The sequence below is a fragment of the Ambystoma mexicanum genome, chromosome 11, assembly GCF_040938575.1.
Source record: "Ambystoma mexicanum isolate Mex_15411 chromosome 11, UKY_AmexF1_1, whole genome shotgun sequence".
NCBI lineage: Eukaryota > Metazoa > Chordata > Amphibia > Caudata > Ambystomatidae > Ambystoma > Ambystoma mexicanum.
In genome coordinates this window covers 549,593,674-549,616,250 of record NC_090934.1, presented here as the reverse complement: position 1 = coordinate 549,616,250, position 22,577 = coordinate 549,593,674, and the positions used below count along the sequence as shown (strand labels likewise).

Here is a 22,577-nt window from a genome sequence, read left to right as displayed (position 1 = left end):
ATAAAGGACCAAAGTGAGGTGGACGGACTACACAATAGAATGGCTCAGAGGCCATAATGGGCTATGTACATGCATTGCTATTAGCAATGCGCGTATATTAAATTAAAAAAATATATATATTTTTATCACCGAGGATTCCCAATCTGACGATGGGGAATATTCAAGATCTGAATCTATGAAAGATCCAATGCTGGAGAAACTCTGTAAACATGTATCCTTTTAACCAGGGCTGCATCCCCTTCCCCAGGATGAATTCAAGATTTTCCAAAACAAAGTTCAAATCATGAAAGTTAATTCAATGGCCAAGTTCTACTCCAAATATAACAAAGTTCTCTTCACTCAAGTCTTTCACTTGGCAATTGAGCAGCCTTATCGTTAAACAAAATATATTGCTCTTCAAAATGCTTGTCAAAATTCCACAGTTCTTGTTTGATGACCCAAAAGATTTCGTCTTTGCACTTCCAGTCAGTTTTCAGTATAATGTCTCTTCTTTGCAAAACAACTATTTCCACACATCTTCTTAAATAATAAAGCTTTGTCAGGATGTTTTTTCAATAGTTCATCACAACACAGTGACCTTGCCACTTCCTTACCTCCACAACCTTCTACCACTTTGCAGTATTTCACTTGTCTTCTTCCTAGTCCACTAACCTGCCAACACTAATCATTAATATTCCCTTTCCTGGTGTACTCACCTGGCAGGATAAAACCCCTACCACTACCACTACTACAAGTATTCTGTGGTGAGGCTGCTTAAAGCTTTCCACACTTCAATCCTCAAAGTGGAAAAAGTAAAACCCAGCAACTGCTTCATGAATAGATCCTAACACAACACATTGGCAATGTTTCTAACTTTGATTAATTTGCCCCAAGCACTGCAGAACATCTTCCTCTCCCCCTTTGATATTGGTTGCAAGGTTCACTCTTTTACAAATGCTCCTTCTAAACCACATTCATCTTGTTTGAATATTCTTCCCTTTTGGCTTTGACAATGATAGTTACAATGTTCCTCAACTTGATTTCTCTTAACAGAAGAGTTGCGCCTACTTCGACAATGGTGGATACAATGTTCCTCAATTCTGTCTCGTTAAACTATTGAATGGAAGCCAATTAAGCATAACATTTATGTTAGGTATTCAAAACCTTTAGCAGAAGTTGGCAGTCTGTGTTGGAGCGCCTTTGGGTTCCCTGACATAGGCAAACTCACTAGCCTTTCCGTGCGCCTCCAACAGACCCACTGCTCCCTCTCCCTTCATCGGATTTGGTCAGGCATCTGAGAGATCCAGTAATGTTTCCAACGCCATCGCCTCCTGTAGCTGGAGCTTTCTCTGCTCCTACCACACTCTGGTGAACGCCACACACCGGAGGCACACGCAGCAGCACCAAGAGAGCTCCTCTCTCCCTTGGGACAGCCAGCCTCTATACTGCTTCCTGTTGTGCGTACTCTGCATCCCACAGGGCTTCTGGTTTCTTCTTCCATTACACAGCATCCAGCTTCCAATTTAGCGGTGTCTCCGTCTCGTGCCACCTGCCTCAACTGCTTCAACTGCTTCAACTGCTTCAACTGCTTCAACTGCTTCAACTACTTCTTACACAGCTTCTCCCATGGCTTCCTTCTAATGGCGTGCATCTGAGGGGGTTTTAAAGGTTTGAAAGCCACGCTCAGGTGTGGGTCATTAAAACAACTAGACTGCACATTATAGTTCTGCACCTCTGAGCCCCTCTTCATCGTCCCAGTACCAAGAACATTATGGGACCTGAAGTCCCTAATGTTCCTGTTCCGTTTAACATCAAATGTTTCAATTTTACAATAGGGTGGCGACTAAGACAAAAAAATAAACAATTACGCAACTAAAAAACAAACAATTCCTCTAACAGCGCCTCGATGCCCGCGGGCTGTGCGAACGCTTTAAAAATGCAAAATAAACAAACAATAGGCCATTAAGACCATGGGATCATTATGGAAGTTGGTTAGAGGGTCCTCCCAATTATCCTGATTTGACTCCCCTCCCATGTGATACTCCCACAGAACTCCACCCCCAGGGTCAGGATCGGGAGGAGTCTGCCTTCCCATGGCCACATCAGTGTTCCTAGGCCAGGGTCTTTTGGAGGATCACCTCGGATTCATCATGTAGTACACACAAGTGAATTTAAAGCTGCATACATGGCTGTATTCATAGTCACACCCATACACAGACAAAGCATCTCTCATGTAGAGTGAAAATTGCACATGCATGTTTGAGAAAGCTGCAGTCGTGTAATTTGAGAACAGTATACATACGAGTTTAGAATAGAGTAATCATATCCTTGAGATACTTTTATTTAGATTTAAATCTACAAGAGAGAAATAAAAGCGGACCCTTTTCTACAGTTAAATGGCTTATACATAGCCTATACATTCACTACCTCACACCTGTATCGAGAAGTCAAATGTATGGTAAAATGGGATATGTGTGATTTTACTGATGGACATTACAGTGGTACATTTCATCGCGGTCAGAACACTGAAAAACTGATTTGTTTTATTTTGGGGTGAGGGGGAGTCCCTCCACCCGCTACAAGCCCCCCGATTGTCCACCCTTATAACGCCACCTCATCCCGTCCCATTTTAACCCCTAAACCCACTACCCTTTATATATTTGTTTAAGCTTTTATGCGTTTTTCTGTGTCATAGTCCGCACAGTTATGTACCACTCTGTAATGTTTGCGATAAAATGACTGGGTACTGTAAAATGTATGCTAAATAAATTGTTCACGTAACTTATTCCGATACCAAACTTATCTTGACGATGGAGAAAATCAAATGTTTTAAAACACTTATATCATGTTGGAATGTTATCGTTGAAGTATTTAGAATTGTTTAAGATGGATGCAAAAACAGAAATGTTTAGAATGCCATATCCTTTAGAAACCAAGATATATTTGCTTAAAATGAATACCTGTATGGACCGACAATATTGAGATTCATATAAGCAAGACATATCATTTTTGTTGATTGATTTTGGATACATCTAGAATTGTAGTGATTTGCACGGAAAAGCTGGAGAAGATACATTATTCTTTAAAATACATTTCAATTCTGAATACCACACAGCCTGTTCCTTGCCCAGAATTGTGGTGTTTGTGTAAATGGGGATGCGAGACTGGCAAGCCACGCCTGCAAGAGTCAAATATTTAAATGCATGAAAACACAAAATATTCCTATACATCTCTTCGTCTCCGAGTACATAAGTATTAACCTAATAACTGCATAATTTGAAGAATGAGAGTGTGTACGTAGTAACTTACCCAAGCTTAAGGCTTATTCCTCCGCCAGTCCCAGTTACCCAGCCCAAATGATAGAACTGCTTACATAGCTCTGGGATCAGGTTTCTTGGATGGGTCTTGTCCTTCAAAACAAAAAAGTACAATTGTTTACCTTGAATTTCAAATTATTTCACATTTGTTCAGCAGAGGTTAAAGATCATGCCGTTTTTGTTCACAACTTTGGATGCTTCAACGTTTGTTCCAGTAGATTTTTACCTTGCCACAGAGGAGTCCATCACAATATTTTAAATTAACATATGTCTAAGTCAAACAGTAATTTGAAAACAATTCTTTAACCGCTTTGACTGCTGAACCCAATCGCACTGAAGTGTACCAATCACTGGGACACCCCACTGTGTACATCAACTCTGCAAGGGGTTATATGGCTAAACATCAATTTTATAAGAGAGATGTTGCGGGCCGCCCAGTAAAGGCCCCCCCCCTCCAGCAAGATCGCTCTTCCTCCTCCCACCACTCCCCGCTCATTACAGGGGGCTCCTTTTGCACCTCAAATCCAACTGTGCATTAATCATTAATGCCCCTTATGCGCCTCGCCGCACGTGCTCCCATGCCTCTTCACCTTCCCCCCTCTCCCCCCAACTTCTTACTTGAAAGGCTCCATTAGCGATTGCCATATCTGGCTTAAGCGCCACCTATTAGACTAAACTATTGCACTGGAGTACTGCTAGGAGGAAGATAACATTTTATGAGGAACACACGGTTTGTGGTGGTGTTTTGTTATTTACCCATTGTCTGCCTGTCCAGGACCATGCAAACCCCTATGACGTTTGCAACCTATAACCTGCCCGTCCACACCCAAAACACATTCGCCTGGGATCTCTTTGAGCAAGCGTCTTTAAGCAGTAACATCAAACTTTGGCCGGTCAGTGTTATTTCTATGCCGTCTGCTGAGAGCTACGCAAGTGGAACTGGTCAAATAAAAATCAATTCACCAAGTGTGCCTTCAGCCACCTGATTGATATCTGTTGTACTGAGGTCCTGATAAAAACTATCATTGACAAAGCCAACGGTTTTGGCTTGTATATAGTTATTAGGTAGTCATTTGCCAGGCACTGCTTATCAAATAGCAAATAAGACTAAGTGTCCTGTCTCTTGCACACCAATATACTGTACAAATAGTCAATTAGCAAAGTTAGTTCAACATAAGTCACAACATGAGAATTAAATCATCACAATATTGATTTGTTAATTATTGATATGATAGATTTATAGGTTATTTATAACACGCTTAATACCCAGAGGTTTCTAAGCACGGACCCGGGGATCGAACCTGTGATGTTCTGTGTCGTATTGCTTCCAAGGCGAGCGCGTTGACCCTGAGCTATCCTCCGGAGACATCAGGTTTCTTGGATGGGTCTTGAAATGCAAAACAGCGCTAGATGCGTTTCGAGATAAACCCTTTCTCAAGAGCAACAATTCCAAATGAGTTCTGTATAGCAACAGAAAATATAGGGTCATTCATTCAAAAATAAATTTTCAAATTCTTTAATGGACAATGTTCCATGCAAAGTGAAATATCCATGAGTGTCACCAATACCACAAAACACAAACATTTCAAGGTGCAAAGTAAATGTCAAAAGGAACCTTAAACTAGCAGTGATCTCAGTGTAAAGAAAGATGGGTAATGCCAAATCATAAAATGTATAGTCAACCAAATAGAATAGTGACGCACCACAACCACCACCAAGTCAATAATAATCACACTAGGGTATAGAGACCCAATATAAACCCAAATTAGCCAACAGAAAATAATACATACCTAAATACCGTAACTTAACTAGCACAGATAGAGGACTTGGAAGAAGTGCCGCCTAGTGATTCTAATAACAAACCAACACGTACACAGAGTCAGGAATAGTAGAAGTCGAGAAGAAAAGTTAATTCAGTTGGTCGTAATATAACCAATACCTGTATAGCATTTGAGTACAGCCACCTCTACAATTACATTCTAATGAAGTACGCAGACTAAAAAAAGAAAATAAATAGATCATTCAGACATCGTCACCACTATAGGATGTAGTAACTCTCACACAATCCAAAATCATACAATGAGCAGTCTGACCCTCTCAAGAGCAGGAGCTGGAACGCTGAGCGCTCGCTTGTCAGCAAACTTGAGCTTTCACTTTTCAGACCTTGTTTAAATAGGTCCAAATAAAAGAATCAAGGAACTAATTAACCTACTGTGACCATATTGAACACATTTTCTAGTATAATCGGAAATCATAGATACACTTCAGCAAATGATACTGACACAGAAACGTCAAGCAGTAATAGCAGCGGTCTTCCACTCTTTACACCCAGTTTCACAAAAATGGTCCAAGGTAAAAGTCTTCATTAGGGTAAATTGAATACATTTCGTAGATCCAGAAAAGATCACGTTGTGTCAATTTCTTATTTCATTCACATGAAATGTCTGGCAACTGGCTATTTGGCATTCCTCAAGCGCATGTATCGCTCTTGTGCTCTGCCCACCTTTCTTAGGCCTTCCTTGTGGTCTGTCCAACATAATACACGACGCAAGGGCAGCATAGACCAAAGAAAACAGATTTAGAGTCACAAGTTGCACAATCTCTTAGTTTGAACTTCGCCCTTGTGTTGGGAGGTCGAACATTCACCTTTAATCACATTGTGAAAACTAATACAATTGAAACAAGGGAATGTGCGATTATTCCTTCTACGCAACAGTTGAGGACCGGAGGTAACCCGCCTTTCCACTTTGACCAATACATTGAAGGTGGTCATTCCCCAAAATGCAGATCCCAAACTCAGAATAAATGGACACACCCCAGTAGGGAATGAGACCAAGAGATAGATAGCAAGTTGAACAAAGTTTATATCAAGTAAAAGATGCACGCAGAGGACTCTGCTGCTCTGAGAGCGCTCTGCCAAACAATACAAGAACAGTACATTATAAAGCAAAAATGCATCATGACTGAGGTCAGTACATATAGTGTAAAATAACGTTCATTGGTGGGCCCCTATGGCCCAGTATGTAAAACTGTGGTAGACTCTGATTAGTTGCTGTGGCGGTCTGTGGGCACGTGGGACGTGGGTCAGCTGGGCTCATCTTCGCAGGGTGAAGGTCAGGCTGGGTCCACAAGAAGCAACTGTTGTAGCTAATCTAAACTACACAATAATTATTTGCATGCAAAGAGCAATGCTGGGCATAAAACTTGTACCAGAATGAGGGGTCACCTATAAATCATGGACACACATACACATTCTAACCAAGGCCTTTATGGGGGCAGGGGTGCAGTGGCCCCTTCCCCAGGTGCCTTATCTGGGGGGGTTTTGATCTGTGATTCATTCTCTCTGGTGCCTTATAGTTCAAACAAATGGATTGATGGGTATTGGTCTAAGGAGAATATATGATCACACAGGATTAGGTATATGGGGGCAATTTAGGGTGGTCCATGGGGAAGGATCTTTCAAACAGTTACATGAAAAAGAACAGAGGGACACAAGGTTGTGCAGGCAGTCATTTCTAAAGGTGGGGGTCGAAGGAGCAAGTTTGTGGAAACGGATGAGTACACAAGTAAAGATTCGCTCCGGTCTCACACAGGGCAATGAGCAAAGAGGAAGAGAAAGAATACTGTATCTGTTTGCAACAATTTGCGCCTGGGCTTCCGTGAGAAAAGGGCCAGCACGGCATAGACAGGGGAGGAGGTGGTGGGGAGGGGGGTGCCAGGACTGGCTGTGCACAGCGCTGGATGATGGGAGAGAAGGCTTTTTAGAAATCATTGTGTGGCCTAGTAAAAAGATGAGTCTGGGGTTGCACAAAATGGAGTCTATAAGTGCCATCCAATTACTTTCTTCCGCTGTCATCAGAGGAAAGACAAGGGGACTTCCCCCCCGCAATGGGATGAGCAATAGATCACTTTCATGCAGAATGTAAGGGGAGGGGCATAAAGACCATTCCTCCCTTTCAATATATCACAATGGTTCTTCCCTCTTTTATAGGCTATCACAGGGGGCAAGTTGTGGATCTAAGTGAATCAATAACCAATTTTGCTTCAGTAGTGTAACTATATGGGGACTGCAAGATGTGTAGAAACAGTATACAGTCATATTTATGCCTAGACTTAAGCAAAACCTCACAGGGGTCTGCCAGTCTGCTTTAACATTCAAATTACTAATCATGACAGCAGGGTAACCCCTTTCTTGGTACCTTTTGGCCAACTCAGTGCGTACGTTAATATAGATAGTGTCAGAGGAGATAATCCTCCTAAGTCTTAAAAAGTGGCTTCATAGAAGGTTGTTCTTAAAATATAAAGGATGAAAGCTAGAGTACTGCAGACTATTGCCGACATAGTTGGGTTTCCTAAAAATATTGGTCTCAAAGGCCAACTTCAGTGATTTGGATTTCCCCATCTAGGAAATGTAGTCTAGGGTTACCAACCTCCATTGTGAACTTAATCCTTGGATGTTCAGGAAATCCAAAAAGGAATGCAATTCCGACTCACTACCTGGCAGGTGGCCAAAATATCATCTATATACCTTGTCCATAAAGTCAGTTTAGTTAACCAAAACTCGTGTTGGTAGATGTTAAGAGTTTAAAGATGGTACATGAACAAATCGGCATAGACAGGGGGGCGTGGTCAAAATCGCGGCGAGGTAAAACGCGTGCCCTCAACCCTCTCTGTCCAATATTCGGAACATGGCAAGGTCGGTCACAGATGAGAAGTCAACCAGTCCAGAGCCAGGCCTGTAAGGCCAGCAGTGTCCCCCAATAAGGGTCATAGGAGAAGGCTGGGGAAACATTTCCCTGATGATGTCCCAAAAGTTTCCCATCAAAGAGGTGTATTGTATAATTGCCTGAAATATGGCAAAAAATATTTTCTGCCTCAGGCTGGGGTTGGAAACAAGTCTAGAAGTCGAGAAAGCCAGCGTCCAAATAAACAAAGGGTCAAGAGGTCTACGGCATATCCATGGTGGACGGCAAGGACCTGCGGGTCGGAGCCAACCACTATACCAAAGTGACAATGTGGTTTCAATCACAATTGGCTTAATTTCCATGCAAGGCCATAAAAGCATACCATACCATAAAACATCATAAAATAGTTCAAACGAGCGATGTCGATACAAAACGTACAGCTGATAAAACCATTTAAGATCATTCCAGACATCACACAGCTGCCGATTGTTAAAGTGCAGTGCAGTACAGTGCAATTGTTCTAGTGACATACTCTTACTATTTACAAATTCTAAATGAAAACACAATTCATATTGCGAGACTGACCGAGTAGAAGTGATCGGACATTAAGTTCCTTGCGAAGGGGTGGAATATCATAAATAGGTAGCAAACTAATTTGTTATTCTACCTTCCCCCCGCCCCCAACCCCAGCGTTATTGCTCTATGTTATGGAGGAACCATTCATAAGTAGTACATTACATCGTTGTAGTAAAAGGTTCCATTCATCATGGCCATGTCAGACACTCTTTCCAAAGACGCATTTAGGGTCAGGGGCACCTTAGCAAGCAGCAACTAGCTGCTTGTGAAGTTATTTCTCCTATGAAAAGCACTCCCTAAGTATGAAGAAACCGCAGAGAACACTGGGGGGGAAGAACAAGATTTCTTTAGTTTAACAGCCTCCCTTCGAGATCGAAGGCCATTAAGAATTGGTTTAAGGCGCTTGCGCCTCGCAGCATCATATAAAGGACACAAAGGGGTGGAAGGATAGCTCAGGGGTAAGAAGTTTGTCTTGGAAGCAAGACAACTCAGCGCAACAGATTTGAATCTTCATCCCACTCTTAGAAAGCACTTGTTGGTATTAAGCGTGTTATAAAAGAACAATTATAATAGGAAATGTAGTTCATCATTATATGGATTTCATAAAAGATATTTTGTCACCATGCCCTTTCCCCAATGGGCAGTACACTTGGCATGAGCCCAAGACGACATTTTGTATATAAACTGCCTGCTTCGGGGCTGGGAAATCAAGATACAGTTCAATTAACAAATTGGATTTGGCTAGAATATAGTTGGATGATAAGACAACGTGAGTAGCACATGTCCAGTCTAGCATTCAGCACCCAGTCATAGTAACATTTCCTGAGAATTCCCTTGGACTGCAGACTTTTTTTTTTGCCGGCTCAGTCCATAGGACTTCAAGAATAGTCAAAAGCATATGCTTCACATGATTCGACCACAAGAGTGATTTGCCACCATTTGAGTACAATACAGCCACAATGCCCTCTATAATAAGTTAGCACATTGGAGTTCCATATTTTTAACCAATCTAAAAATTATTTCAACATAACTTCATATTTTTTATCCGTTAGACCCCATTGAAGTGCTACTGGAGCAGAGGGTGCGCTGAGCGATAGTCCCAGAAGTCGTTTCATGAATTTGTTCTCAGTTACCTGGAGTGAGGAGCATGGCACAAAGGGGCTTCAACCCACAGTCACGGGTACACTCCCATTCCTCACTGTACCCACTCTAGAAAGCACCAGAAGCTCCTGTTAAGCAATGGGCAGAGGAGATGGCGGGTGTGCTTTCGCGCCCTTTTGTCGGCATATCTGCAGTTTTGTGGACCAGATTTGAATCAACCAGTATGGAGCCTGAGTTCACAAAAAATATTGTTGGCATCCTAAAGGTACCAAGAGGAACTTCAGGGTTTTATGCGCAAGGCCTAGGAACTTTGGTGAGACCCCTTCGCACCGTCTGACCAGGTTTAGCCCTTTGCAGGGAACCAAACTCCTCTATCCGACTTCTGTACTTTTTTGGAATCATTGGAACTATACCCAGATTGAGCCCCAGAAAGGGGATCTTCAGAAACATGTCTGTTCTTAGGCTAGATTTAACTCCTTCACTGGTATCCCCAGGGCCGAAACTGGATTTAGCCACCTTGTATGTAACCTTGGACTCGCATTCAGACTTAGCCACAGATTGGGGACCCCCAGGGTTGCCACTAGCAAGCAGAGATCCTCTGGAGTCCCCACCCACCCTGAGCTACCCCCACAACGAGCCCCCGGGCTGTGGTGCCCTAAAGAGGGAAAAATCACGCACCTGCAGTCACCACTTATGTTCCAAGAAATACTGAAGGCACCGAGGAGGAATCCTGAAAAGATAACCTCCACCCGTAGAAGGACTCTGATGAAAGATCGCAATGAATGAGCAATGCAGAACCAGTAGCTGGTCCAACGGTGGTCAGGCCCAAAGTACTCCAAGCACACGTCTGCCGTGGGAACATGAGTGTTGCAGCCAATGCATAAACTGAATCTGGATTTATTTCAAAAAAGGTAGCAAGCGCTTCTCTCCAGAAAGAACATGGCTGTGGTTTTTTTCCCACTTTGAGATGAAAGTTTGCTGCCATCACTTTTTGCTCACTGTACCTTTCACAGATGGGAAATATCCATTTGAATATCAGTCTTTGTCACGCCCACATGGGCAGTCCATTATTTGAAAAAAGGTAGCAGGCGCTCCTCTCCAGACAGAATCTGGATTTACCCAGCACAAGCAGATGGCCTGAGAAATTCTGCAAACGTCAGGCATCAGAAGAAAACAGGAGAAAAATAAAGATTATCCAAGTATGAGGGAAAATGAAAAGAAAAAGGGTGCAAAGGTTGCATAGCGAGTTGGAGGCTCCAGAGTCCATCCACAGCACAGAAGGGGGGCAAGGCTGGAGGGCACAGCCTCGAGGGGCATGTTCCCATGTGTTTGGTACGTGGCCGCTTGTTCAAAATCAATGAAAGGTTATTTTCTGCTTATAAGTGGCTCCCACCCCACCGCCCCACATGGACAGGAAAGACCAAGGGGAATGGGACATACGAGTATTGAAGATTTCTTCAGGCACTCCCCTTTAGGTCCTTACACATGACCCATGAAATTTGCATGTGAAGCCATCTAAATTAAGTTTAGTGCAAGAAGTACCAGCACTGAGCTCTGAAAACATGTCTTTTAAATTACTATCAGAAACTGGTCAATAAAGGATAAGAGGAAAACATTGATTCCGTACACTACTCTTCTCTGGTCCTTTCAAAATGGAGCACACCTAGTGATCTGTTTATATTTCCCATCATAACTCAAGTACTGTGCCAGATTTTAACCTGGCTGACTGAGGAAAAAGTTTAACCATGGCTGTGTAATATTTAACTGCTGTTGCAATAAAGTAATTGAAGCTTTGCACATTGAACTATCAATAGACTCAGAGATACCCACAGCAGCATGAACCTCAAAAAAAAAAAAATGACGACCACCCAATACCAATAGCAGGATCAAGGTCGTTGGCACAGCGCTGCAAAGGTCCACGAGGCAATTTGCCACTTTCCCAATGGCCGGCTCTGTCAATAAGATGAAGCAGTGTCCCAAGCCTCCTGTAGGTCAGGTGCTTATCAGACAAGCAGGTAGAACTGTAGGTCATTGAGAGCTCCTCCAGAGCAGCAATTCTATCACTGCAGGCATCAGATTGGTCTTGCATACATTTTAGAAATTTTTTTTTTTTTTAATTTGTGGTTAATCAATATTTGACTTTTGACAAAATAATATATCAAAAAGCACATACAAACAATCAATTCATCGATACAATCCTTAAAGTCACATTTACATTCAGTTAAATTCTTCAGATAAAAATACAAAGAAAAGAAAAAAATAAAATCGATAAAAATCAATGAAAACAAATCCAACACAAGCTAGAAACATTCAAATAAAAATTGTATTTTTCTAATTAAACCTTTATCATACTCCAATCATGGATTACATTTTTTTCAAGAAAAGAAGGACTTACAGGGATAAGAAAGTCTCTCTTCCTGTGGACATTCGGTTCCAAAATTCATCGTAATCGAGCCAATCAATGTGATGGACAAAGCGGGAGAAATGAACGACCCTCTGTCGTCTAGTGCCCGTACACAACATTAACAAATGTTTAAATGGTTTGGCGTACACTCATCACAAAAATTACACCATGCATCTGCTGGGTTTTTTTCTTCCAATTCTAAGCAAGTCACGAGTTACATACAGATTCATGCGCAGCCTTAGGAAGTTCATCCTCCAAATAGTTTGGAAACTTCCTGAGGTAAGGTAGCAAAAAGCCCAATGGTTTATCAGAAACTGAGAAATCCTTGTAACTGTTCATGTTTACTAGCGAGGCCCTGGTGGCAATTCAATCATTCAAACTCAACAGCTTTTTTATCCTAAGTGGATTTTCTGTCCACTCTCTTACTGTGGATTGGCATTTTGATAGTATCGTGCAGGCCTCTTTTTTTAATTCACAAAGACACTCAATGGTGTTTAATTCCATGAGGCTACAGATGTCCACATATGAAGAATTTTTGAAAGGACAAATGATGAGACTATATAAACTGACCCTTCTCCATTCTACTTGAGATTTTAAAGATTGTAGACCTAATTCATACCGTAGCCGAACAATAGGTAATGAGTGTGGTAAACTCTTAGATTAGGGATAGTTAGGCATTTTCCAACCCTGTTGTTTAGCAAAGGTTTATACCAATCACCATGAGTCCTCTCTGCATCTCATTCCTGGTTTGTCACACGTCTCAGAAAGGCACCTGCAGTGAGCATGTAGGTCGTTGGTATTCGCTGTATGTTTTGGTGAGGACTCCAAAGGATAGTCAGTGCGTGAAGTCTGTGCATACCTATATGGGCAGCCCAGCATTGAGTGGCTAAGTGTGATGCTCCCCTTCTCTGTCACAGCAGCAGAGTTACTGAATGTTAAATGTTAAAGGTATTTGTACTGCGCACCGTCACCAACGGATTTGGTCCCCAGGCGCTCAGGCGGATCTGTCAACGATAAAGGCGGATCTGTAAACGAAACATTTTTCCAAATCATTCCCTCGATACCAGCCCAGTTGAACTTTAGGACTGATTTCTCGATTTCTCTTCCATATGTTAGAATTGGAATCACCTTACACTTAAAGAATTTAATTAAAGTTAACGGTGTATCTGCAAAAAACAAAAGATTGGTTTCATTTGGCAAATGAGTTGCATCCGTTTATCAAAATCTGCGTCTAGTGCTACCCTTGTAGGAGTCATTCTAATAATGAATCCCAGGTATTTGATTTCATTTACCAGTGGTATTGTTACTTTTGCCATATTCCATTTAAAGCTTCTAGTTTTTTTTTATTAGATGAAAGGTTATAAGGCATAATGCAAGTTTTCAATGGATTGATGAGGTCATTTGATAGTGCATAATTTTCAAAGGCTATAATCAGCCTCTGGAAACCGATAGGGGTGTGATCGAATAATAACACATCATCCGCATCTGCCAGGCCAGTAATTTTGAGTTGACCAATGGATGAGGGAATCATTGAGAAGGATGAGAGTTTGCTCCAGAGATCAGCCAAGAAAAGGTTGAAAAACATGGTGCAACCCTGTCTCAGCCCCTTCTCAGTGGAAAATGATGAAGACACTTGTGCATAAAGTTTTAATCTCATTTGAATCTTGGTATTCTCGTGTAAATGTATAACAATTGCCAGGAGTCCCCCAGGAATGCCCTAGTCTTTTAATTTGCACTAGAGCTTACCTCTATTGATGGCATCAAAGGCTCTGGATAAGTCTATCCAGTCCCCATGGAGTGATTGATCTATCTTTTGCTTTGGATTTAAAAAGTTGAGCATTATGCCATTTTCGAGTTGTTGACATACCCTTTTGAAATCCTGCTTGGAATTTAGAGAGAATGTTGGACTGCTCTGCCCAAATTTCCAGATGGTTCAGGACTATACGGGAAAAGAGTTTGCTCTGTCTCCATCAGGGCGATAGGGGGATAGTTTCCCGGATTTCCATGATCTCCTTTCTTATAAATGGGAATGATAATGGTGGTGTTCCAAGAGTCGGGGATTTGCTGGGTTTTAACATTTTTATTAAAAAGAAGTTGAAAAGAAGGTCTTTAGGCCTATTGCGGGCCGTAGTATTCCATTTGTGAGGCCATTAGGCCCCACTGCCCTAGATCGCGCGCTACGGATCTACCCTTCAATATAGTTTTCCTCAAAATTGATGTCCCACTTCACCATAGTATTTAACCCGCAGGGACCTGGGTGAGTTTCCTCAAAGACTTCAGAAAAATACTCAATCCATGCTGATCCAGCAATGCAAATTGACTATAAACCAAACTTTTTGTTGCGGCTGAGGATTAAGCGCCCAAAAATTCTGAGAGTTGGCTTCTGTCACTGCCTTCAGCATAGACAGACCATTTAAGCAATTTCTCTCGAATTTCTTGGTTCTCAACCAATTTCTATAATCATTACAGAGGAACCTCTTTTTTGTCAGACATTTCTTTTTTCAAACCTTCCCTTATAAGTGATCTAATATTCCGGCACAATGATCTTTTTCACTCCCTGGTCTCTGCATCAAAACCATGAGTATGTGTTTGACCCGAGGGGCCCTGTTTGATACCTGGTCTATCTAGATCCCAAAGGAGGGCAACAAAACATCTGGGATCACAATCTATGCAATACCCATGCGCTTTCAGACCCCACTAAATCTTCCAATCATACATTCAGGATAACATGCCCGTGCCTAGGAAAAACATGAATGCCAACATGTGCCACACCTGCGTGACGCTCAGATGGAGTTGTGAATGTTAGCATGCCCACACCTGGACGGGTCTCTAGACACTAGCCTGCGCCGCATCTGGATGGGGGTGTGAGGGTTGGCATGACCACACCTGGATGGAGTCCTAAACATTGGCCTGCGCCGCGTCTAGATGGGAATGTGAGGGTCAACAGGTGCCACACTCAGACAGAACTATGAATGTTAGCATGGTAAAGGTCAGCTAACCCATTAACAAATATAAGCTCAAACTCTGCACACTTATCTCACTAAAAAAACACACAACCATCTCTCGCACAACAAGCCGCACGCACTTCACAACACTGCAACAACACATAAGCCGGAACAGCACCACATGCGGACTGACTCCGATCCGATACCCGTACCAAAGCTCAGCACCCGGTGTATACTGAGCTGAAGCTGCCAACAGAACACCACTCCTCTCACTATCCTACTCCCTTCTTCACCTTACTAACCCATCCCACCTTTATCGTTTACAGATCCGCCTGAGCGCCTGGGGACCAATTCCGTTGGTGACGGTGCGCAGTACAAATACCTTTAACATTTAACATTCAGTAACTCTGCTGCTGTGACAGAGAAGGGGAGCATCACACTTAGCCACTCAATGCTGGGCTGCCCATATAGGTATGCACAGACTTCACGCACTGACTATCCTTTGGAGTCCTCACCAAAGCATACAGCGAATACCAACGACCTACATGCTCACTGCAGGTGCCTTTCTGAGACGTGTGACGAACCAGGAATGAGATGCAAAGAGGACTCATGGTGATTGGTATAAACCTTTGCTAAACAACAAAGGGGTTGGAAAATGCTTAACTATCCCTAATCTAAGAGGCATTTCCCTACCTCAACCAAAAACGAAGTGTCTGTCAATATGTCCAAACCAAAAATGTTGCATCTCCGAAAAAAATATCCTGGCCTTTTTCTTCTAAAAGTAACTCTACTGTGTTAAGGGTATTGTTTTTGGCTTAGAAAGTGCACAAGTTCAACAAAAAGGTATCCATCCATCCAAAGTTTCAAATGGATATTGTTAACCATTCCAGCGAATAACTCCCTTCCCCAGGTTTCTCTCCACCAAAACAAAAGTTCAAAAGACTAAGCAAGTTCGTTATAGCCCAAGAGGATAACCCCTTTTTCTCAGTGTTGCAACCACTCCAGGGTAAATGACTCCTTTAACAGGTGCTCTCCACATTTAATTGAATTCAGAATCCTAAGGGCATGGATCTTCCTTAGGATTCTCTTTTCAAAATACCACAAATGCAATTCAAATTCCTAAGGCCATGAGTCTTCCTTGAGATTATCTTTTCAAAATACTGCAACTTGGTTCCAGGTCCCAGACTTGCAAAACACCTGGTATACCCTCCTGCGAGGTTCTCGAATATAGTTCTTTTACTTTGAAGATCTGAAGGCATATGCTTACGCCCAAGATCTGCTCGTCACTGGTGTATTGGTATCTTCCCAAATACTGGGACTATGAATATTAGTTTGTGATTTAAGCCATATGAAATTGGTCTCCTCTCCCAATTAGGGAATGCCTTCTCCTGCTCCCCCTGCCGGGGCCCGACCTTCCACTGTGAGCTCACCAGCTTTAGGAAGGCTCCCTTGTGTTCTCTGACCTCGCTCAGGTCCTTTTCTGCTTCCACCCTCTCTCTCCTTTTCGGGCAGTGCATCTCTGAGGCTGGAGGTAGTCTGTGCGTTCTCTTTTGCCTCGCGTACTGCTTCGTCATCTCTCTTTCCTGCAGAAATGTGTCTCGAGTCTCGACACTGCCTCCCCCTTTCTTTGTGCTGTTTCTCTGCGTCGCTTGCCGCCTCCTGGATTCCCAGCCTGAGCTGGGAAGACTTCTCCAAGGTTCTCTTTCGTCTCCTTGCTCGCCTTTCCACCTGACTGCATGGCTTGCCTGGCAATGGCTAGCCGGTCAGATCTCTCTGTTGCTCTCAGCTGTTCCATCTTTGAACTCCTGCTTCAAGAAAGGGAGTTGCTCAGGGCCAATCAGCTTCCTCCAAGCACTAGCCAGTTACTTCTGGTTCAGCCTAGTAATCTTGAATTGGGCAATCCCTCTCGTCTCAGTCCCAGCCAGTCCCTTTCTGGCTGCTTGGGCCGTATCTGAATTGTCACCAATTTTAGAGGGAAGATGGTCAGGGGAAGGGAACACTATGGAGGAAGAGATCCTATGAGTACAGTGATCACTATGGTATCTAACCTTTAGTTAGTGCTATGTCACATTCCCCTTCCTCCATACATTGGGAGACTTCCAAGCAACTCAGCTTACAATGGAGGATGACCTAACACAAACTGAACCAAAACAAGTTCTGCAGCAAAACCTGCCCAAATCTAGTATCAGCCTTCGAGCGGACATCTTTGCAATAGTGTTTATTATGTAGAGCAGGAGGTCCACGTAGCTGCCCTAGCAATGACCTCCCAGGAAACATGTCTCTGTAAGGCTGCCAATGTAGGCTTTATTCCTCATTGTATAAAAGTCCTTGGTGAGAGATATTTTGAAATATGTATCTCTCCTCAATGCAGGAAACTATCCAACAAACACAAGTTGCTTTGGACACCAGTTGGCCATGAAATGAGGCACCATAGACCACAAACAAGCTCTACAAAGAGCAAAAGGCCTTGCTTCTGTCAAGATAACATTTTGGAGCTCGGTACACATCAAGACAATGAAGACTTCTTTCCACCCTGGAAGACAGTTTTGGAAAAAAGGTTGGCAGAGAAGAAGTTACTCTCTTACCTGGTAACGTTCTTTCGATGGGATGGTCCGACGACATATTCCATATCTATGACAGTAATCACCACAGCTGTGCTGCTTCGGAAAATCTTCGGTGTCTGCATCCTGCGTCGATGACGTCGATACGCCGCCCTCTAGGACCTCCTCCGACAGCCAGCGTCACTGAATGTTATAAGTAGGACACACGACGCCCGTAGCCTCTGTTGTAGTTTATTCCCAGAACGTGTGCCACCAGTCTTCTGCCAGTCTGACACACAAAGCCTTGCGGAAACGTAAGCTGCAATCGCATAAGAAATTCTGTAGTGGGTAAGGTAGGGAGGGAGCGATACGGAATACGTCGTCGGACCATCCCATTGAAAAAACGTTACCAGGTAAGAGAGTAACTTGTTCTTCGAGGGGATTGGGTCCTCCGACATATTCCATATCTATGACAGGCTCCCAAAGCAGTACCAATGCAAGGAGGTGGGAAAAGAATTTAGAAAACAGAAATTTAGCGTGCCCAATCAAATTGCGGAGTAAAGGACCGCCTTGCCAAAGGCCAGATCCTGCCCCTGGATGGAATCGAGGGAATAGTGACGTTCAAAAGTATGTACCAAAGCCCAGGTGGCTGCATCACAGATGTTGCGAATAGGAACACCCCTCTGCAGGGCAGTAGAGGCAGCCATACCCCTGGTAGAAAGCCGACCGGTGGGTCCTTACACGCCAAGCGGTAACACTCAGAGATAGCCAAAATAATCCAGCGAGACAAAGTCTGTTTCGTCACAGCCTGTCCCAAATGCTTTCCAGTGTAACCAATAAAGAGCATATCGTCCACTCGGACCCGGGACATGCGTGAAATATAAAAGCTGAACGCTCTCCTAGGATCAAGCCTATGGAGCCTCTCCTCTTCCGTACCAGGATGTGGAGGAGGATAAAATGCTGGAAGAACAACCTTCTGGCCTAAATGAAATTCCGACACCACCTTCGGAAGAAAAGAAGGACGAACTCTAAGGACAACCCTGTCCTTATGAAACACAGTGAAGGGTGGCTTAACTGAACGTGCCTGTAACTCACTCACTCTGCGAGCGGAAGTGACCGCAACTAAAAATACCGTTTTCAGAGTTAACAGTCTCAAAGGGCATGAATGCAAAGTCTCAAACGGAGCACCCATCAGAAACTTGAGAACAAGGATCAAATCCCAACCGGGCACCTGGAAAGGTGACGGAGGGAACATATTAGTGAGCCCTTTCAGAAACTGAGAAATTAAAGGAATTTTAAAATAGGAACACTCTTCAGAAGAGCACTTAAATGGAGCAGCCAAGCAATATGGCTGCCTAGCCAGTGAGCTCCGTTCCTGCCCACCAGAATCTGCTTTGTATCGGCGCTAATCCTCATCATCCCCTACCGCTACTGCCACGATTCTTCTGCTGCTGCTTTCCTCTCCTTGTGTCCGAAGTCTGGGGTGGAATCGGAGCCAGCATCCTGAGTATTAGGTGCCTGGGCCAGCGGCGGCATCCGGCCTCCTTGCGTGGCCGCTCTTGCCCGCTGCAGCGTCGGCCGCCGGGCCCCTGCCGTGTTCTATCTCTGGGCACCGTCATCTGCTGACTAACTGCGGCCCCTCTGCTTCGGCTGGATCTTCTCTCCCGCTTATGCCAGGCGAGGCGGGGCCTTGAGACACCCGCCGCCCCGGCCGTGTACGTGTGGCTGGCCTGCTCGGCGCGGCTGCTCCGACGGCTGCCTGCCGGGTGGAGTGCCGGGCCGTTCCTGCGGCCGTGGACTGGGCTGGAGCCCCGGCGCCCACTTGCATACATGTGCGGCCCCCCCGGGCTGGAGGATCGGGGGCCGCCTGAGCTGTGTTGAGGGGCAGCGGGGTATTCGCTCGTGGGCCTGAGGACACGGAGACGCCGTGTGAGCGTACCTGCTTTCCCCACCACCCATGCAGCGGCATCTCCGGCCTGCAACGGCCGCGGGACGTGGGCGCTGCCCCCCGCGGCAATAAACAAGATTGGCCCCATTACTCCACCGAGGAGCTATCAACGCTGCCCCCCCCGTGGCACACCTGTGCTGGACTGTGGGACACTCAACTGCTGCACAGCCCTCGGCGGTGTGGATCGCGACATTAACCCCTGGCTGGCCGCGGCTCCCGTGCCTCGTTGGCCCCAGTCCTGTGCCGAGGAACATACGGGTCTAGCCACCCTAAAGGCTATAAGGTGGGTGCTGGAAGCTGTTCTATGCCCTGCTGGGGGTCCTCCACCCACCCCGCTACTGGTATTTCGCCCAGTGTGTTGAGATACAGCCCAAGGGAGACTGCCTAAACATAAGCCTTCTCCGCTCCCCCCCAACTCTCTGTGCCCACGGTGCCTGTGGGCCCCCGCGGTCCACCCGCTGTGACTTACTATCCTATCACCTCCATGGCCACCTGGATGGGCCCTGTCTGATTGGACTCCACATATTCAAGTGCTGGGGATCTCCCACTCTGATCTGCTGGTTCCAGGGGGCTGCAGAGGGGGGAAATCATCCCACTATCTAAACGCACGTAGCTGTGAACAGTTTCACCCGTTCAGCCCTGTGGGGACACCCTGCCTGACTCACTAACCGCTCGCAGCCCTGCGGACCCGGGCATACTCCTAGCGACACAAATCACACAGGGCTCTCCTGTCCTCCCCCGGCTCTCTCCACCTGCAGCGCCTGTGGCCGCAACGGGGCCTCAGCGTGGTCCCTCACAATACGGTGCGATCCAGGCCTCCTCCACCATCTATATCGTTGTGTTGGCCCTGACTCTTCCCCAGAAGAATGTCTAACAGATCACGTGCCACTAGCAAAGCCGGGGCTATGGACAAGTTCGCCAGGGCGACACCCAAGGGAGACCAGGCATCGTCCGCTACAACCCAGGGGGAGGGCGACCTTCTGCCGGACCCCCCGAAGCCGGACTTGGCCACTATGATGGAATCCATGGCTAAAAACTTTGCAGCATTTCATGAAAAGCTAGATAACATTAATGCAAATGTGGCGTCATTAAGGGCTAAGCTTGACCAGCACAGGGCTAGGATTACCGAAGTGGAGCAGAGGACTGGCACCACTGAAGACAATGTGCATGTTCTGCAAAACAAAGTGTCAGAGCTCGTCCGAGACATGAAACGGGTCAAATCTAAATGCGATGACCTCGAATCGAGGTCGCGGAGAAATAACATTCGCATAATTGGGGTCCCCGAAACTGCACTCAAAGGGCGAATGGAACTAGCGGTGGAAAAACTCAGAGATCTCCTGGATGACCCTGATCTCTCACCATTCTTCACGGTCGAAAGAGCTCACCGCTCCTTGGCACCTCGGCCGCGGCCAGGGGACTTCCCCAGACCTATCATAGCAAAACTGCTCAGCTATAAGGACAGGGATCATATACTCCGCCTGGCCAGGGAGAAGGAGGAATTAAGGATGGATTCACAAGTAATCAGGATCTTCCCAGATTTTTCAGTAGGTGTGCAAATGGAGAGACGCAGATTCGCTGGGGTGAAGAAAATGCTACGCGATAGGAAGATTGAATACGCTATGCTTTTCCCCGCACGCCTTAAATTCACTCATCGTAACAAGCTCTATTTCTTCACGGTCCCGGACGAGGCTGTAAAGTTCATCGAGGCACAGATTCCACTGGCAGAGCCGCCTGAGGTCCCGATGGACAACAACTAGAACTGGCCGCTGTCCTCCCCTTATGAGTTAGTCTTGATGCCCGTTAATACATGCATCCTTGCTCTGTAACCTCATTTATGTTAACCGAGCCTCTGATTATGTTGTTTATTCAAGATTCGTATCGATACTGGTGGGCGGAACGGCAGCGGTGGCCCCCACTGCAGCTGCAATTCCTGTAGAATCTAAATGTTTGTGTCTTCGCCCCGGTTGGGCTTTTTTTCATGCATTGCCAAGTTGGGGATGGCATCCAATAGTTCACTTTAGGGGTGGGTATTCACACACTGCTAGTTGGGACAGGGCGGTGAGGGCAGGGGGTTGGAAAGTTGGGGTAGGTTATATTCAAAATGGCGCAGGGGTTAAGACGGGTTACACACGATGGCAACGGTGCAGCATGGCAGCACTCATGGCGTTTATCAAGGGCAGTGCCTTTGCTTGGGATGTCCCGTAGGCTGCCTACATGGCGATTAAAATGATGTCATGGAATGTACGTGGCCTGACAAATTTCACGAAATCTTGTAGGATTGCGGCCTACGCACAACGGCACGGGGTCAAGGTTCTCCTACTACAAGAGACACATGCCCTTAAACACCTATCGTCGAACATTGCACAAACTTGGGGTCTTAACAGATATTTCACCCAATACTCCACCCAAGCTAGAGGGGTCCTGACTCTCATTCACAAATCTATCCATTTTACTCTCCTCTCATCGCACATTGACGCAGAAGGCAGATATGTGATCCTGCATTGCACCTTGGCTCACGAAGAATGCTTACTGGTCAACATTGTACATTTCTGTTGTATTATTCTTGTTGTATTCATCGCAAGCGCCTGGATGCCCTAGGGCCAGGCGGCGCTATACAAATAATAAACTAAACTAAACGTATACGCGCCCAACATTGACTCCCCCGAGTTCTTTGACGGAGTGACGGCCATACTCATGAGATACATAGACGTCCCCATAATATGGGGGGGGGGGGACATGAACCTAACACTGGACAGTTTACTAGATAGGATGACGACCAGTCGCAGACCCACACCACGAGCGACCAAACGTCTCCTCTTACATATGGATTCTCTCAATTTACATGATGTATGGAGAACGCTCCACCCCCATGACCGAGACTATACTTTCTATTCCACTGTGCATGACAGTTCCTCGAGAATAGATCTGTTTCTACTCTCTGGCAGACTGGTGGGGAAGGTCTCAGATGTCAAGATACTTGCACGCACGCTATCTGATCATTCCCCTGTACTCCTACAGATTCAACACGGTGACGCAGTGCCGCTAAGACCCCACTGGCGCTTCAAATCCACCGCCCTATCAG

The 22,577-nt window shown here is 45.1% G+C and overlaps 1 protein-coding gene across 9 annotated transcripts in view; it reads right to left on the bottom strand.

Annotated features, from left to right (window-relative positions):
• Positions 1-22,577, bottom strand: part of APIP (APAF1 interacting protein) — a 1,110,572-nt gene that overhangs the window by 422,511 nt on the left and 665,484 nt on the right. For all 9 annotated transcript variants that reach the window (XM_069623369.1, XM_069623365.1, XM_069623368.1 and 6 more), the window contains one exon: positions 3,289-3,389. In XM_069623369.1, coding sequence (XP_069479470.1) covers positions 3,289-3,389 — 101 coding nt within the window. The remainder of the gene's footprint in view (positions 1-3,288; positions 3,390-22,577) is intronic.